Source organism: Lynx rufus, unplaced genomic scaffold (assembly GCF_022079265.1).
Source record: "Lynx rufus isolate CCGP_SWC_20201006 ecotype Redwood Valley unplaced genomic scaffold, mLynRuf1.p SCAF_7, whole genome shotgun sequence".
Classification (NCBI taxonomy): domain Eukaryota; kingdom Metazoa; phylum Chordata; class Mammalia; order Carnivora; family Felidae; genus Lynx; species Lynx rufus.
In genome coordinates this window covers 76,403,503-76,421,192 of record NW_025814889.1, presented here as the reverse complement: position 1 = coordinate 76,421,192, position 17,690 = coordinate 76,403,503, and the positions used below count along the sequence as shown (strand labels likewise).

The 17,690-nt window shown below is 59.8% G+C and overlaps 1 protein-coding gene across 1 annotated transcript; it reads right to left on the bottom strand.

The window, feature by feature from the left end:
• Positions 1 to 124: 124 nt before the first annotated feature.
• Positions 125 to 17,045, bottom strand: KCNH3 (potassium voltage-gated channel subfamily H member 3). Its single transcript, XM_047066550.1, has 15 exons — positions 16,970 to 17,045; positions 15,272 to 15,505; positions 14,653 to 14,787; positions 13,722 to 13,855; positions 13,038 to 13,281; positions 12,491 to 12,648; positions 12,198 to 12,405; positions 8,040 to 8,321; positions 7,545 to 7,744; positions 6,846 to 7,095; positions 3,363 to 3,580; positions 2,262 to 2,593; positions 1,778 to 1,884; positions 1,069 to 1,145; positions 125 to 947 (listed from the first exon to the last, which is right to left on the bottom strand). The coding sequence occupies exons 1-15, from the start codon at positions 17,043 to 17,045 to the stop codon at positions 351 to 353; spliced, it is 3,252 nt and encodes a 1,083-aa protein (XP_046922506.1). The 3' UTR covers positions 125 to 350.
• Between the last annotated feature and the right edge of the window lie 645 nt (positions 17,046 to 17,690).

Here is a 17,690-nt window from a genome sequence, read left to right as displayed (position 1 = left end):
TTTTTATTATATATATTTTTTAATATAAAAAATGGGACTGGTGAGGCAGGGACACATGCAGGGGATGGCAGAATCCCTCGGCCTCAGGCCTGTCCTCCATCCTGCAGAGACAGGTCAGAGAGCAGGCTGAGGTGGGGCACCAAGATTCCCAGCCTGGGGCCTGCCCCTGAAGCTCCAGCCCACTCGTGAGAGTCAGGGGCCAAGGCCTCTTTAAGTCTCGGGCTCCCTGCCCTGAGCCGGGGACCAGCACAGAGTCCTGGGGAGCGGCTGCCACTCTCTCTGCCGCCCCGAGTTTGGGCAGAGCAGCAGACGGCAGCGTGTCTGGCAACACTGGGTTCTGGGGCTGGCAGTCAGACCCCCGTGCCTTCTTCCTGGGTCCACTGGACTGTGCCAGAGCCGTGGCAGCCGATAAGCACCATCTCCAGGCTATGGGGTTCCCAGGGCAAGGCCAGGCCCCCTGACCCTGGCGGGGGCTCTCCAGTACTTGCAGCCTCGGCCTGGTTAGTGGGTTCCGGGGGCCCAGTCCTAGCCCCTTCCTCGGGGGCCGGGGAGCCAGGGGTACTGGGCTCGGGGCAGAGCTCTGCTGAGGCCGGGGGCTCTGAGTCAGAGGTGGGGGTCCAGAAAGCTGTGGCTCGAGGCCAAGGGGAGCTCTGAGAGGCCGGGGGGCCCCAGGGCCAGGGTGCTACGAGGGGAGGGGGCCCTGGACGAGGGTGGGGCCAGGTCCCACTCAAGACAGAGGCAGCTGGGGGCTGCAGGCAGTACGAGGATGTCCCAGTGTCCACACACAGAGGTTGAAGGAGCCCAGAGGTGCCGGCTAGGCACGGCCCCTCTCCCGATGCCCGAAGGCAAGGACCCTCCCCGTGGGGCGCCAGGACTTGCTGCACAGCCTGGCGAAGTGACTGCAGACCCTCCCGCATCTGCAGCACCTGCTCAGACAGCTCTGTCACCTTTAGGGAGCGAGGCAGGAAAGAGGGCGAGGTTAGAGAGGAGTCTGGACCTCACACAACGGCAGCGCCCACCCCCCTCCCCTCGGCTCCCCTCCCCACCTCCACTCTGCCTCTCACCCACCGCCTGCCGCAGCTTGTCCAGTGTGTCTGTGTTCCTTGCCTCACTGGGCCCGAGGGGGACAGTGAGCAGGCCGTTCTCTGCAAAGAGTAGACTAGGGTTACCAGCCAGCACCAGGAAGAGGCCAGGCATGGGGTCCAGGCCTCTGCCCCAGTTAGCACAGACCACACTGGCCTGGCGGGGCCTGATGCCAGCCACGGCCACTTCCAGCCTTGCCCCAGTTGCCGAATTCTACCCAAACCGCAAGGAGCCCCTGGGCACGCTGCCCCACACTTTCCCCCTCAGGACGCTGCCCTCTGTGCCTGTCCTCCAGACACACGACCGCTCCCAGGAGCTCATTACCTGGTCCGCTCTTGGGGCTGCGTGGCCTGGGGACCACTTTCAATTCTGCTTCCCCCTTAGCCCTCTATCCTCCCCAGGGTCTTAGCAACATTATCTTCTTTAACATGCACGACAACCGTACTGCAGACCAGAAGCTGGAGCGAGAACCGAGATCTTGCTGCTGGAGAGCTGACCGCAGGGGTCCAAACCCCTTCCCGACCACCAAAGTGCTGGTCTTAACCACCAAAATGCCCAAACCATGCAGGCTGGGAAGGACAAGAGGCAAGAAGTCTTTACCCCGCCGGTTTCTCAGGGGTGCGCAGGGCAGAGAGGCAGCCCTGCCCACCTGCCGCCGCCCCCCATCCCCCAACCTCGGAGCGGGCCTCAGTACCTGGTCCAGGGGAGGGGCTGCTGCTGCATTCCGGGCCAGGCTGCCCCACACGGAAAGAGAACTTGGGCTGGTCGGAGCCACAGCCATCCTCAATGCCATCTACTACCCTATGGACACGGGTGCCAGGACAACAAATCAATCCACGGGCAACCACTGTGGTGCCCTAGTGTCCACACACAGGAGCTCCCTGGAGTTCGGGGCCCAGGAAAGGTAACACGTGGTCCCTTTCCCTAGGAGCTTGGAGTTTTGCCGGGGGCTCCAAGCTTGAGCAACAGGACACAGCGGGAATTCTGAGCAGTAAATGGCCATGGACCAAACGGTTAGGGAGGGGCCGCAGGAAGGTGGAGTCCAGGAAGGCTTCGTGGAGGAGGCTGGGACCGGTTAGGATGGAAGGATGGACACCCAGGGGAGGAATGTGCCTGGCTGGACCCCAGGGCTATCGCCACCATCTTTGCCAGATCACAGGGGCCCAGGGCCTGCTTACCTGGGGCTCAGATCTGGGGGTACATTCCACGGTACAGAGGGTAACTGCAAACCCTCTAGGCTTCGAGGGTGAAGAGAGGGGCCGGCCTCAGCCTGTGAAGCCCCTGCCCTGCCCGGCCGTCCTCTGCTCCTTAGCCTGGGCCGGGGCGCGGTTCGCCGTGGGGATAGCAACTTAGCAGCGGAAGAGGAGGATGTGCAGCCGGGGGACAGCAGGGGGCTGGAAGGCTCGTCCGCTGGGGCCGGTGAGGCCGCGGGGCCCTGCTCCCCATCCGTCTCCTTCTCCTCCAGTGTGGACATAAGGGTGTTGTCACCACTCAAGGAGCTGGTGTCTGCCTGGGGACAGTGGGGCACAGGGAACCAGCCTGGATAACCCCTACCGTGTCCCATTCACCTGCCCCCCCGTGACCTCATCTCCCTAGAAGGAGCCATCTTTGTTAAACTGGATGCCCAAGATCTCCCACCCTCGGAGGCAGAGGCTGTTACTCGTGGCGGTGAAAGGAGGTGGGTGGGGGACTGCTCTTCTGCTGCCACCACAAAGCCACCAAGCCCTGGAGGAATTTGCTGACCTTCAAAATTCTAGCCAAATGTGGATGTATCACCCCTCTACCTGGTCCCTCAGGCTAACCGAACTATCCGGGGGAACACAGTGCTAAAAACTGGTTTAGAACTAGTGGTAGAAGCCAGGAAAATTCGAAGCCCCTCAGAGCAGTTGTCTCTCACGGTGAGGAAGCAGGAAGCAGGGAGAGCCGCAGGGCTCTCTTCGGAGTCAGCCTGGAGGACTAGTGCCCGGCCCTGCCCAGGGGCCCCATCCCTCACGTGTGGCCTCAGCCTCCATCCCTTAAGACTCCGCTGTGGACCAGGCCAGGCCGTCTCGGGCGGGCCGGGGAGAGCCGGCAGGGCTGGCGGAGCACGGCTGGGCTGGGCTCTAAAGGACAGCGTGGGTATGTAGGGGCAGGAGACGGGAGAGTGTAGACCCCCCACAACGTGTGGGGGTGTTAACACCAGGCCAGGCGCTCACACGGCTCCTCCCCAAACCCCAGCCTCTGCCCACTTCACCAGCCACCACCCCAGCCCCCTCCGCACACATTCCCGGTGCCCTCACCTCTGCGGGGCCTCCGCCGGCACCCAGGTTGTAGCTGAGCTCCCCTCGGAGGCCCCGGCTGAAGCGTGGGGCAAACTCGGGGTACAGTGCGAGGCTCTCGTGCAGCCCAGTCAGCTGGAGACACTGCAGGACGCAGTAGGTCAGCCCCTTTACATCAGCATTGGCCTTGACCACCTGTTCCCGCCGGGGCAGCTCACAGCCAATCAGATCACCCTTCCCTGGGAAGCGGAAGTAGAGGTCAGCAAGCCCTGCCCCTCAGCCCACGCACTGAGGGTCAAGCAGAGGCAGCTGAGCTTCTCTTGTGAGGTGAGTGGGGCCTTCGGAGCCAAGACCCAGACGGGCAGAGGGGCCCAGGCTCCGGCCGACCCCCGCTCCTTATCTCTCCGGCTCCTCAGACAGACTTGGAGTGAAAAGCACTGAGGCCCAGGAGCTCAAGCACTTCCGGGATGGAAGCCACTGTCCTGAAACACACCTGAAGTCTAGCTCTGAGATTAACTGAGCGGTCAACAATTCTGGTGGTTCCGAGGCTGTCTGTAGATGGGAACCCGGGCCCCATCTCTACCTATAACATCTGCAGGAGACCCCACAATCCGGTATCTTTCAAGCCTCACACGTGATTCAGGTGGGGCTCATCCAGGAGCCAGCAGGTTAGGGCCCAGCTCGGCACAGTGAAGAGGTCAGGCAGCCACGCTTCTTCATCTCCCTGAACCCTGGTTCTTGCGGGACGGATTTTGTACTGAACTGGGTCCTGGTGCTTTCTTGATCTTACCAGAAGGTGCCAATGTAGGATTTTCCCACCACCCAGCTGGGACTGCCACCTGGCTGACAGCAATTGTAAAATGGCATCAATTAGAGTCCGTATCCCAATCTCAGAGATGTTAAATTATAGGGGGAAAATGTGCATCTTACAATCAATGAACTAGGGTGCCTCCAATCACGGACATGTGAGGAGTAAGCAAGTTAGTGTAGGTAAAGCGACTGACACAGAGACGATCAAAGTTCGTTTCCTTTCTCTCCCTCTGGACAAGAGTCCCCTGTAGATCGTTCCCAACAGAGACGGCCTGCCGTAGGCAGAGCACTCACCGCCTTCACAAGGCAGCTCAGCCCACTGCCGGAGTTCGCAAGATTGGAAAGCGTTTCCTTACCCTCAAGGAAGAAGATGGATCACTGCCACCCTCCACCGTGGGCTGGCTCGTGCTGCCAGCAGGACTGAGCTTAGCAGCTCCTGTAAATGTTCACGGACTTTTGCTCAAACTTAAGTGTAGAAAGCATTGCTGTTAAATTGTATTTTCTTGGTTTCGGGCCATCCTTCTGGTTCCTTCTGAGAGCTGTTTGGATCTCAATGTGCTCATCTGATGAATGAGCTCTCTCTCCTGTGTGTCATCTGGAAGTAAGAGAAGTGTGTATTTTTTGTCTTCATCCAAGAGGTGAGATAGAATCGAGAAATAGGACAAGACCAATGACAGAGCCTCCATGCCATCAGTCTCAGACCAGAGACTGCCCTCCAGGCCGGCATTGCAGCCGGAACCTCCAGCTCAGCGTTCCAGCCCCCTCAGGTCTTCCTGGTACTGTCACCCAGCCCACTTCTCTTCTCTTGCCTCCTTCCCCCACAACCGACTGTGTGTGCTTAGCTGTTAGCTCATACGCAGAGGTAGGGGCCAGAATTGACGCCACGAGCTGCACGGTGAGCCTCAGCGGCCAGCAGCAGGCAGGAGGCCCCTGGATGTCCAGCGAAGGAGGCAGGTGGGGGCAGGAGTGAAGGCAAAGCAGAAGACCAGGTTGTGGGGAACCGGGCATACATCGGGGCACCCGGAGCCATCAAGTCAACAGAGGAAACAATTCCTCTGGAACGTGTATGCAGGCACAGGATGGATCAAAGGTGGCAAAAGCTCCAGTGCTGGGGACGCAGGCAGTGAGGTGAAGGTGGCGGACATTCTTGAGGCTCGTCTTAATAGTGAACAGGATTATTTTGCAACCTGGTGCGTGGCAGCAGTGAGGAGATGTTCTTACAGGACCAATGCCAGCTCCCAGCCACACTGCTTCCTCGGCTCCGAGATGAAAACCATCTGTTTAATAATCCGCTCGTCAGTCTTGACCAGTCTGCAATTGTCAAAATCTGTCTGTTTGCCCTTCCGAATCTCTCCAGTTCTCCAGCATTTCTCAAGGACTGCCAGCTATATGTGGGGGGCCATAATTCCGTTTCCTGGGAGTCCTGGCATAAAAGGCATCTAGGTCGGGAAGCCAAACTCCCAGAAGACTCAAGGTGAAAGGTGTGGCAGCCTCTCACCTCTCTTACCTCCAAGACCCCCTTGATGGTATTTCTTTTTCCTGTTGGTAGATCATCCTCCTCGGGGGAGCGGGGAGGGACGCACAGTAGCTTCTGGGCATCTAGTCTTCTTAATTCTCCAGGTTGGTGACAAACCTCAGCCCCTCCAGGCGTCAGCCACCCCCACGGTGAGTCTACAAGCACTTGGCCGAGGTTTCAGCTCCCTTCCATCCCCTGTTGTGAGGCCCTCCATTACCCAAACAGGTCACAGAGTTCCTGCCTGCTGGGGGCGCTGCTGGGAGCCTCCCACAGCCACGGACGCCCTCAGCTCTGTGTTTCCAGGAGTGCTTTGCGTGTGCCTTCCTAAAGCCCGGTGTGTACAGCCTGCCATCCTGAAATTGTGCCCTTCCTTGGGGACACAGCGCTCCCTTGATCAGAGCTCCTGAAAGCACAGTGTTTGAAGCCTTAGGGTTGGCAGACTAGGTTCTAACCCCACCAGCCAATTCATGAGCCTCTCCAAGCCTCCTGCTCCTTCCGTGCAGAACAGGCACGACACCAGTGCCTCTGCCAGGGGTTTTGTGAGGTTTGTGTGAGCTGAAACACCTAAGGGCCAGCCCCACAGTGAGACCCTTGGGATCAGCATTATTCTGATGTCCATCCCACAACTGCAATCTCTTCTTCCTTGTCCAGGGACTCGACCCATTTCCACCTCTTTCTTTTGCCAAGAAGGGAAGTATATAGGCAGAGTCTGAGCCCTGCTGTTGCCCGCTGGGACCCTGGGCCTGCTCTGTGACCAGCCCTAGGAAAGCACAACCCCCCTCTCCCCTGACCTGGTGGAGGGGCCCCACAAGAACAGCTCTCATTCCCTTCTTGCAGCCCTGCCTAAGCACTCTCTCCAACATTGCCATCCCTAGTATTTGATTTTTCTCCTTGGCAAGAACTGCTGATCCCCCCCATCCCCTCATAGGCTGCAGGCTGGTGGTCCTCCACTCACTCAGGGAGCCTTGAACACCTCCTTGTGTTGCCACCCGGTGGTCACTAGGTCCGCTTTGAGCTTTGTCTGCTTGGAGCTTTGCGCCATGGCTTCTCCTGACTCCGTCCTGGCTGTTTCTCCACGGGTGGCCTTGCCTGTGCCCCCTGTCCACGTTTCTGCTGATGGGGCCCTGGTTCCACCCACCTCCCCCAAAACCCCCGCTTCCTCTCCTGCCCTCACAAACCTAGGATGGCAAGTACGGTGCCGCCCTTGAGCACCTCCATGGAGCCGGAGCAGACAAAGTAGAGGGCCTGGAGAGCGTCCCCTTGGTGGATGAGGTACTCGCCAGGGGTGCAGAAGGCGGGACGCAGGGCCAGGGACAGTGCCCGCAGGCAGCCACGGCTCGCGGCCTCAAACAGAGGCAGCTGCAGAACCTCCTTGTGCAAGTGCATGGCGATGTCTGCTCGAAGCTCGTCTGGGAGGCTCTGCAGCAGCTGCAGGGGGGAAGCAGGTGGGGAGGTTAGTGGTGGCAGAATGCAAGGCAGCCTCCAGCCAGCCCTCTTTACATCCATCCCACAGGCCTTAGGAGCAAGGGGAAGTGTGGGAGGGACCTGAGGCTCCGTGCCTGTAGCCTGTACCGGCAGTGCGGGAGGCTGCCTCTGCCCCCCTCCCATCACTTTAGCCCACCGTGAGCTGCTTGGCTTTCCTCCCCCAGGCCCAGAGCCGGATGTCGGTGAGCAGAGCCTCCAGGCCTAACAAGGGTGGAGAAAGGCCTTCAAGGCTTTTTGACTGCCCTCTGCCCCATGCTACTGCCCACTCCCGGGGAGCAGAAGCCAGAATTTTGTGTTCCTTGCCCCCCAGCCCACTCCTGGGAATTTTAGGCCAAGCGCATACTCCTGGAAGGAGCAAAGGCTGGAAGGGACAGCCCTGGAGGCCTGCGCACCTCAGTGGTGTCGATACCGTTGTTCACAGCCCACGTCGCCTGGAAGTACTCGAGCATGCGCTGCTTGAGGGGCTTGGGGATGCGGTGGATGCGGATGTAGTCTCGGAGGTCACGGGTGCGGCTGTGGTACAGAAAGCGGCGGGCGTACATGCGCTGGATGATGGCCGTCACGTTCCCAAACACCACCGCGTGCATCAGGGCTGGGGAGGGTGGCGAGAGGGGGTCACCTCCAGGCCCGGCCTGACACCACGCCGGACACATCTGTCCTCCCTCCCACCATCCAAGTCTCCTAGGCAAGACACGGGCCGCTGTGTGGCAGGGAGTCCTGCAGCCACATGGGACTCCCCTGGCCCTGGTTCTGTGTTCCTTCAGTCCCCAAAAGCAGAAGAACCTCTGAGAAGGACCTTGGGGCCCTGGGGGGAGGTGGGGTGTTGGGGCCACCTGGAGCCACAAGTCTGAGAGTGGGCCCAAGACAGGGAGAGCAGCAGGCCTCACCGCCAATGAGCATGGTGCAGATGGAGAAGATCTTCTCGGTGTCCGTGTTGGCGGACACGTTGCCGAAGCCCACGCTGGTGAGGCTGCTGAGCGCGAAGTAGAGGGAGGTGATGTAGGCGCTGCGTAGCGAGGGGCCGCCCAGGAGCTCCAGCCCCGTCCTGTTGGCCTCCCCGCTGACGCTGCTACAGTTGTCATTCTGGCCGGAGCTGTTCCCTGCCACAGGGCTGCGGCCCACCAGGTAGTAGGGGGTCTCGAGTCGGCGGGCCAGCTCCTGCAGCCAGCCTGGGGAGGGGACAGGGCACACCTAAGCAAGCGGGATGGCACTGCCACACCACAGGCGCACGTGTGCCCACTGCTTCCCCCGGGGCGGGGGCCATGTGGATGCAGACCCCCCCCCCATGTCTTCCCACCACTTTCCTCCTCTGCCGGTCCAGCACACCCTGTCCACCCCCTCAACCCTGACCAAGACAAGCACGTGAGGACGAGGCTGTCGTCTCTCCAGCCGGCATCTGCTGGTGCCGAGAAGGGAGCAAGGCGCATTGCACCCTCTCTCCCGTGGCTGCCACTGATCCCAGCCAACGGGCCCGGCTGGAGGGGCACAGGGCCCGCACCGGCCAGTCTTGTTCCCAGGGACGGAGAGGTGAGGCCACCTCCTCTGCCCTGTCCACCCAGATTCCTCTTGCTCTTTCTCTGGGCTCACCTGCTCCCAAAGGCTGCTTCCCCCTCACCCCTCCCACGACCACACAAACCACCCAACCCCATGTTTGCATTCTCAAGCACACCGTGGACGCGTGCATACGCACCATCAAGGCCACAGACGTGCTCTGCAGTTGAGAGGATGAGGACACACACGTATGAGCACATTCACAGGTGCACAGCCACAGCCACTCACACAGGAAAAGCCTGAGCGCACTTGGGAGAGAGACAAGGGCACACAGGTGCTTGCACTCAGACACCCAGGTAGGTGAGGCGAACACGAGCACACAGGTAAGCACACTCAAAGGCCACAAACAGGCAGGCACCTGTGCACACACAGAGGCTCCTGAGCACACATGCAGACATGGGTCAGCCTGGGACACTGGGCAGAAGCTGAGAGTGCCCCAGTTCCCCCCATCAATCCCACACTCTCTGGCTTGGACTTGGCAGGAGATGGAGCTGAGTACTGGGCTCTCTCAGGAGCTCTGGCTACCCACAGTCACTCTGAGCCCAGCTGGAAGGTTGTGGGAACTCTAGGGTGTTGGATGGGGGTTCCTGGGGTCCACAGAGGTCCCAGGGATCCTGGCAGAACCGGGGGTCATGGGGAGCAAGGGAGAGAGGGCTGATCTAGGGTGGAGACACAGAGGGCAGGTGCAGAGAGGGGGCTCAGGGTCTGTGGCTGCAATGGAACTCACCTCTCCACATGCGCTCTGCCACTCCCACCTTGACACACCCAGCGTCTCTGCTCCACACTCTCCCGAACGCCTTACACACACTCTCCCTGCCATCTCTACGCCCCTCCTCACCCCCAGACCTGTTTATTCAGCGATCTCACAAACATGTGCCTCATGCACAACACCCGAGGGCCATGTGATGGGGCTCAAACGGACATGCTATGGGTTAGGGCTAGAGGGCTCCCTAGAAGAGAGGACATTGGTGTTTGGTCTCCAAGGATGGCTAGAGTTTTGACTCAGAGAAACTGAGAGAAGGTTGTTCCCGATTTAGGGAAGGACCATATTGGGCCATCCCTAGGGATGGTGACACGTGCAAGCAGTAGCTCAGCTTAGCTGGAGTGTGCGGTTCATACTGGGGGCATCAAATTCCCTGCTAAGGAATTTGAGGGGAGGTGTCAAGGCCTGAGCCAAGGTGAGGACTTGCTCTCCTGTAACTCGACGTGTGCTGCAAGGATTCGCGGGAGTGTGCCAAGCTCGTCAGTCGCTCTTCAGCTGGGCCCAAGTTGAAGCCAGTTCCAGGTAAGGAGAGTGGGCAGCAAGGGGTGAGAAGCAGGAGGATGAGGGGAAGGTTCCAGAGGGGCCTGTCCTCTCTGTCTTGGCCATGGGGCATTGGCAGCTCCTGGAGCTGGTGGTGCGGGGAAGCTGTTCCGGAGGCCAGTGGCTTTCGTTGAGAAATGCCCCGAGTGATCTCCCTCAGCATTTAGTACAATCTTTTGAAAATGCAGCCCATCTCTATGGGGCTAACAGGAATAGGGGGAAGGAACTCTGTGTCGACACCACCCACAGCAAGGCAGAACCCAGGCAGGGAAGCCGGGGGCAGGGACCTCCCAGAGCCAGACCAGGAGGGGGCGCCACTTCCCCTCCAGAAATCCCTTCTGGGTCTGGACTCTGGGAGGTCTGGGTGTGGCTCTGACCCAGCTGGGGAGTCGCTTCTCTGGAGAAACAAGAAGGGGAAGATGATGTGAAGAAGGACTTGGAAACTCCCCTAATGTGAGCTAGTACCAGCCCAAAATAGAATGAAATTACTCCAGAACTTAGGGTGCAAGAATTAATATGAATATCTGCAAAACAGCCAGCCCCCCACTTGCCCATGTTCTCCATGGTGGGACTCAGAGCCCGTCCAAGAGCCAAAGACATTCTTCCCATCAGCTGAGCAGCCTCTGTGAGGTGGTCAGAACAAAGGAGCCACAGGGACCGGAGACTCAAGAGTGGCCCTATTTGGGCGCAAACTGACCTGGGGATATGGTGTCTCAGCCCACTTTGGGATCAGGGCTTTGCATCACTATTATCTATCTCCCGGCCCACTGACCGTGTCGCCATGTCCGCCTCCATCACAGCCTCCCTCTGGGAAGGGCAGGTGCCAAGGAGCTGACACTGCCTGCAGCAGCCCGATTCCGTGTGCTCGGCAACTAGAGCTTTGGGGAATATCCAAGTGGGCCTCTGGGCCACACACCAGTCTCCGCGGGCTTGGCAAGGGACAGAGGATTTGCAAGAGCCTCCTTGGCCCTGAGAACTGATCGGAGCATGTTTCTAAGGCCCAGCTGGACTCCTGGTGACCCCACCAAGGAGCAGATGGTCATGCAAGGCCATCTGAGCAGCTGGCCTGCTGCCCATGGACTGGAACAAGCGTACAGTCCAGTTCCTGGGAAGCCACCAGAGGGCTGGAGGGCAAGGGAGGGAGAAGGTGTGTTCGGTTTTGGAGCCTCAGGGTATGAAGAGTTAGAACTGGCTGGAACAGAATGGTTCAGAGTTAGAGGAAGGATGGAGGTTGAGCTGGTGTAGTGGCACCATGGAATGACAGGGGACAAGGTGAGGGGAGGAGACAGGGCCAGGGCGGAGGAGGCTGACGGAGGGCCTCATTGCTCAGGGCAGAGGGGTAGAGCAGTTCAAAGGGGTGTGGTTAGCAGAGTCAGGTGCCACAGGGACTTCAAGGGGATGCGGGTTTGGCCCTAGGAGGTCACTGCAACCTGCCAGGTACCATTTTGGGTGGAGAGGTGGGGGTGGGAGCCTTCCTGGCAGGAGTTAAGATGTGAGTGGGAGGCGAGCAGAGGGAGGAGTGGAAGTAGAGGTGAAGTGAAGGAGAGTGAGTACACCAGTGGAGCAGAGAGAAAGGCTGCATTTTAGGCCTGGGGGAGGGCAGAGAAGCAGCTGAGAGGGATGGGCCTGCATATAACAAGAGTGGGGAAAGGCCTTAGAGGGCAAGGTGTGGGGGGCGGGATTCCGAGAGGGTGGCGCAAAAGCACCAGGCACCAGAAGTACCCAGGGCAGTGGCTCCCTGCATGGCCTTCTCCTGAGAAGGGTTGATTCTCAGCTGGGCAGAGGCCTGAAGAATGTGACAAAGGCTAAGGCCACAAGGAGGGTATGATGGGTGAGTAGGACTCCCCCGGGCCCACCAGGCTTTCTCCACTATGCCTGGCTGCTGAAGAACAGGCCTACCTCAAGGTAGTGGCTCTGTCACAGTCACACCTGTGTGCACGTGCGCACACACGCACACACACACACACCAGCCCCCACATTCTTCTCACAAACACACACCTACTTGCATGTATGCCCCGGATACACATGCAGACTTGCACACATCCCTGACCCCCCATATCAGCTCACAAACACACCCGTGGACTCACATTTCCCTGACACACACACACTCGAGCAGACATATTCCTCTGTTACATATGTACACACACACTCTCCCCTCCCCCCCCCACCCCTCGCCGGAAGCCTCTGGTACCGATCTCCGGCAGCTCCGAGGCACTGCTCTCGATCTCCAGCTGGCCAATGTAGAACCAGACGCAGGCCACCCAGTGGGCGAGCAGGGCGAACACAGCCATGAGCAGGGTGAGCACCACAGCACTGTACTGCGAGTAGCGGTCCAGCCGCGGGAGCAGCCGCAGCAGCCGCAGCAGCCGCACCGTCTTCAGCAGGTGGGCCCCAAAGTACTGAGGTGGGGGGAGACAGGGAGGTCACCCCAGGGTCGGCCCCGCCAGCCCTGCCCCAAAGCCCACTCAATCCAGCCACACTGACCACGTTGACCTTGAAGGCATGTAGCAGGTCAAAGGGCAGCGCCGCGATGACATCCAGCAGGAACCAAGTGGTGACGTAGTGGAGGCAAATGGACTTTGGGGCAAATACCACCTGGCCTGACTTGGACACAAACGTGGTGCGGAAATTCAGCACGATGTCTGCAAGAAGTCGGGGTGGGACTCAGCATGGGGTAGCGGAGGGGCCACACCTTACTGGGCATTGACACTTTACTGGGTATCTGACATGGCCTGGGGCCCCCTACCATCGTAGTTCATACAGAACTCTAAAGGGTGGATACTGTTATGCCCATTTGATGGAGGGAGAAACTGAGACTTGGAGAGGCTATCATCAGCTCAGGGTCATATAACCCGTTAGCAGTAGAGGTATGTTTGGAACCTAGGTTTGATTTCAAAACCCACAGGTCACAAACAGGGGGAGGGCGTGGGGGACACTTGTCAGCAGGCACAGGAAACCATGCAGACTATCCCCATCAAAGCCCGAGGGGTGCCCGGCATGGGGTGGGGTGGGAGGCACAGGGCACACGTACCAAGAATGAAGAGGACCTCCACAGCCAGATCACAGACGCTGGGGGCACTGCGGGCGGCGCTGGGCTCCCGGGCTGTGCTCACACACACGCTGTAGGGCACGGTGACAGCCACGTAGAGGGTGGCAAGCAGGATGAAGCCGTCCCAAGTGGCCCTCAGTGCCCCACAGTGCAGCAGGATGAAGGGTGACTTTCGGATGGCTGCTACTTTGTACTCAGGCAAGTTTGGCTTCTCCCCAAACACCCCCTGAGAGGGGCAGGGCAGGTCCAGCCAGGGAGGACAGGAAATTTATAGAAGCTGAGTTAGATAGGGTCTGGGACAGGCAGCCACCTCCTTTCTCTCCCTGCATACTCAAAGCAACCTCTGACACGGGCATTAGAGCCCTCATGTTACAGATCAAAAGACTGAGGATCAGAGAGCCCACTGACTTAGCTGAGGGCACACAGCCGTTTAGGGGAAGAGCCGACATTGATCCAAGTCCCATCTGACTCCAGGGCCAAGACTCTATCTTTGATGGATCAGGCATCTGACATTCCCTCCCTCAGTCACAACCCCAAAGTGCTGGTGGGGCCTGGGTGGTCCCCTGGACATCCTCTCTGTGCTGGGCTTAGTTCCCCTCCTCCATCTCCTCAGCCTGCCCCTACGGTGCCCTGCCCCCCAAACACACACCCTTATGCGCAATCCACCTTATTGAGCTTGTGCTTGCCCTTGGGCTGCTTCTGCAGGTGCCCAGACAGGTGGTAGAGCACAGCCCGGCTCCGCCGCCGGTTGGCATTGAAACCTTTGGCTCCTGCCCGGCCATATCGGCGCCGGCCACCACCTGCAAAAGAGCGGCCCGTGAGGATGGTGGGGGGAGTGCCCACACCCCCTAGCTAGGGTCTTGTGTGGAGGACACCAGTTGCTGGCCCATGACCTGGGCCAGTCTGACTCATTGACTGGTTAGTCTGTTTAGAGCTGGGGACTCCAGCATCCTCACTTCCAGGGGCACTTATAGACACTCTTCCCCTCACTTCCAGGGGCACCTATAGACACTCTTCCCCATGCCAACTTGCAGGAGAAGGAGGTCTGGATTAAGGCAAAGTCAGGAGAGGATCTCCATAGGGAAAGGCCTGAGACAGGAGTGGGGAGGTGGTTCCCAGGGCTGGGGGGTGGGTAGGGGGGATGGAGAGTACCCCTAGCATCCCCAGCTGCCCCCAGTGACAGCCTTGTGAGCTGGCCGTAAGGCCTCCCCGGTCCTTGGAGGATACAAGAGGGGAAAGGTCCCAGGGACTAAAAGAGGGCTTTGGATGGGGCTCCCAGTCAGCTCTGTGTGAGGGAAAGGTACCAAGTGGGTCTGCACTGGGCCCCACTAATTGGTCCGAAAATGTTACTTCGCAGGCACTAGCAGAGTTTGTTTGCTTTCCGTTTCTTAGTAAAGTTGACTTCAAAACTCCAACTTTGTCTCAACTGGTCTCTTTGGAAACAAGCTTTCCATATCTGGGCATGTGGAGATGAGAGCCTCTCACCCAGCAAAGTGGGACTCAATGAGTGCAAGAGGGTGGGGGGACCCGTGAGCCCAAGCTGGGTGCCAAGGCCCCACCCACAGCAGCTAAAATCAACAGCCCCACGGGCACCCACCTGTCTCCTTCCAATTGTCAGGGCCCCCTCGGTTCTTGGTGTCACTGATATCCTTGTGAGAGACCAGGAAGAGGGCCACCTCCCCTTTCTCATTCTTTATGGGTATCACATCGAGGAGACACCAGAATGGGAGCCCTGGGCACAAAGACAGACTTAGCCTAGCTCCTGTTCTCCACCTTGCCCGAGGTGACAGAGGTTCCACTGCCACCCCCCCGCCAAGACACAAGCAGGATGGGGGCTTTTCTGGGAGTGGAGCGGCGGCCTGGCTCCATTTAGGACAGGGCTTGATGGAACAGAGAGGGTGGGGGAAGGCAAAGGAGAGCAGAAATGACCATCAGACATGTGTGTTCATAGACCTGTCCTACTGAGACCGGGACATTTTTCCGCTGAGGTGGGAAACTCAAGATTGGAAATTGAGTGGAGACTGAGGCTGAGGTGGGGATGGAAGAGAGAAGCCAAGGGACAGTGGATGGGGCAGGGAAAGTAAGGGGATGTGGGAAGACAGGACGGGATGGGGAGATGGAGAAGATGGGGATGGAACACAGGGGCAGTGGATGGAGTGGGTGCCAGGCTGGGTGAGGCCTCAAAAGTGAGGTGGGCTGGCCAGGTGGCCCCTCACCGCTCTTCCGGTACAGGATCAGCTCAGCCTTGAACTCCTTGTGCTCATCCAGCGCCTTGCGGATCTGTTGGCGGACAAGCTCACTGGTGTCTGGCCCATAGAGGAAGGAGCAGGCGCAGCCCCGCTGCATGACCTCGGCCCGGGAGAAACCCGTGAGGTCGCAGAAGCCATCAGAGCAGTAGACCACGGGGAAGAGCCCCGCCACCTGGGCATTGCCCAGCACGAAGTTACTGTCTGCAAGAGAGCACCTCTCAGAGGAGGCATGGGGTGGGGGGGCACAGGGTCTACCACCCCTCTTTCTTAAATGCCTGCAACCAAAGGGTGGGTGTCACGAAACCCAAGAATTCTGTGTGTGTGTGTGTGTGTGTGTGTGTGTGTGTGTGTGTGGCTGGGGTTAGGGCAGGCAGGTGCGGTTTATAAACAGGAATCAGTGTGTCACCTGTGTACCAGTGCCCTGCAAGGGTCCACTCCTAGCCATGTGTGTATGTGTATATTCAGGAATCAACACCGAGGTTAGTGAATGGGGCCCTGTGTGGGAACTGTGCCCTCTGGACCGAGTCCTGAGCAGCTTGGGGTATAGGGTAGGGCTGGGATGCCCAAAGAGGGCTGTACAACCAGCTCTAGGCAGCCACAGCCCCACTCATACCTCTGCCAGGTCCATTCATGGCTGTCTGGCTCCTCTCACTGGAACCCACCTGGATGGGAGGCGGTCCAGGCCACCATTCAGCCTGCACTTTTTTGAACCCCAGCTGCCTGATGGGGCTCAGGAATTAGTGAATGTGATAAAAAATGGGGGTGTAAGCATGGTAGCTGCACAGCACTGCCTGAAGCCAGCAATGTATTGGGGAGTGGGGGGCACTGAATCAGCAGGCTGCAGGATGGAGAAGCCAGTGTGTGTGTGTGTGTGTGTGTGTGTGTGTGTGTGTGTGTGTATTGGGGCAGGGGCTGCTCAGTGATGGGCTCCCACCACCTATCAGGAACTGCAAGACCATGAAGTGTGCCAAGCAGAGAGCTGGGAAGCCCCACTGGGGGTGAGTGTGAGGGAGCAGGAGAAGGAGGGAGGGGGTTTTCACGACTTTCCCTGTGCTCAGAGCCCTGGAAACCCAGGATCCAGAAGCTCTGGTCGCCTACTCCAAACTTCCCCAATCTTGGTAGGAATACCCGAACCTATCTTTGGGGGTCTAGAGGGGTCCTGTGGGTTTAGGCTGGTGAGTTTAGTCGGTGAGGTGAGCTTGGACAAACAGTGTGCTCCTAAATCCTGCCTACTCTATCTCCTTTGCAAACCTTTTTCCTAAATCTGATTTTTGAACCCTCGGGCTGTCCCTGAGCACCGCTCCTCTCCCTCGTCCCCCACCCCGCCCCTCCACTTCTATGTTAGTCGGGGGAATAGCGCCAGACTCAGGAACAGGGTGGGTTAGATTCACTAGGTAGGGGTTCAATCTCTAGCAAACAAATAGCATCCGGGGCCCCAAACCCTGAGACTTCTGGCCGTCTTGCCCAGCCTCGTGTAAAGTTGACCCTGGACCTTTTGGGAAACGGCGTCTGGAAGGAGATGGTGGTCCCGGCTACAATCAGGGCGTTGGGGACAGAGGGTGAGAACAGGAAGGAGCCAGGCTGAGATGTCGGGGAGCGGGACCTGCGGGAACCCTGGCAGGGAACGGCTTCTCTGGGAGCCAGTGGAGTGAAGGTCAGACTCACGCGTGCCGTCGAAGCGCGTGGCGATGGTGTCCAGGAAGGTGTTCTGCGGCGCCAGGAGTCCCCGCATGGCCGGCATCTTAGGCGGCCGTGGCCGCCTGCCCCATCCCTCCGGGGCGCGGGGGCTCAGCGCCGGGGGAGGGCGCCCAGCTCGGCCGCCCCCCACCGGGCCCCGCGCCCCCTAGCGCAGCCGTCGGAGGCTGAAACCCACCCCGGGTTCGCAGGCCCGGCCAGCAGCCGGTGCGCGAGGGGGCGTCCCCGCCGTCGGGGCCCGGAGCATGGCGCGCGGCCTCTCGCGTCCTGGCCGCCCACGAATGCCGGGCTCCAGACTCCGCGCTCGCCGCGCTCTCCGCACCTTCCGCTCGCGGCGGCGGCAGCAGCGGCCGCGGCTCCCGTTTCGGCTGCGGGTCGGCTCCCGCTCGGGCTCCGCTCGGCGCCGGGTCCCCGCAGCTCCCTCGGTCTGTCGGGGAGAGGAGGCAGCCTCCCTCCCTTCCTCCGGCGCCCGCCGCCTGCACCGGGGTAACCATGGAGACGGGCACACCCAGGCAGGGCCGCCTCCTTAAAGGGACAGGCCTCCCGCCTAGGGATCCCCTCCCCTTGGGACCTCGGTGGGGGCAGGGGAGGCGGCGGCCCCCCTACCCCCGCCGAGCCTGCTGCCCGAGCCGCCCCAAGCCGCCCCGCCCGCCCCTCGGAGAAGACCGGCGAGCGCCTGGTCCCGCTCGGG

What these genes read in the sequence shown, in the direction of transcription:
- KCNH3 (XM_047066550.1), bottom strand. Translation starts at nt 17,045, where the DNA reads ATGCCGGCCATGCGGGGACTCCTGGCGCCGCAGAACACCTTCCTGGAC. An exon ending in CTGCACCATGCTCATTGGCG is followed by an intron (nt 7,745 to 8,039) that starts GTGAGGCCTGCT and finishes CACCCTCCCCAG; the next exon opens with CCCTGATGCACGCGGTGGTG. An exon ending in TGGACAAGCTGCGGCAGGCG is followed by an intron (nt 948 to 1,068) that starts GTGGGTGAGAGG and finishes CGCTCCCTAAAG; the next exon opens with GTGACAGAGCTGTCTGAGCA.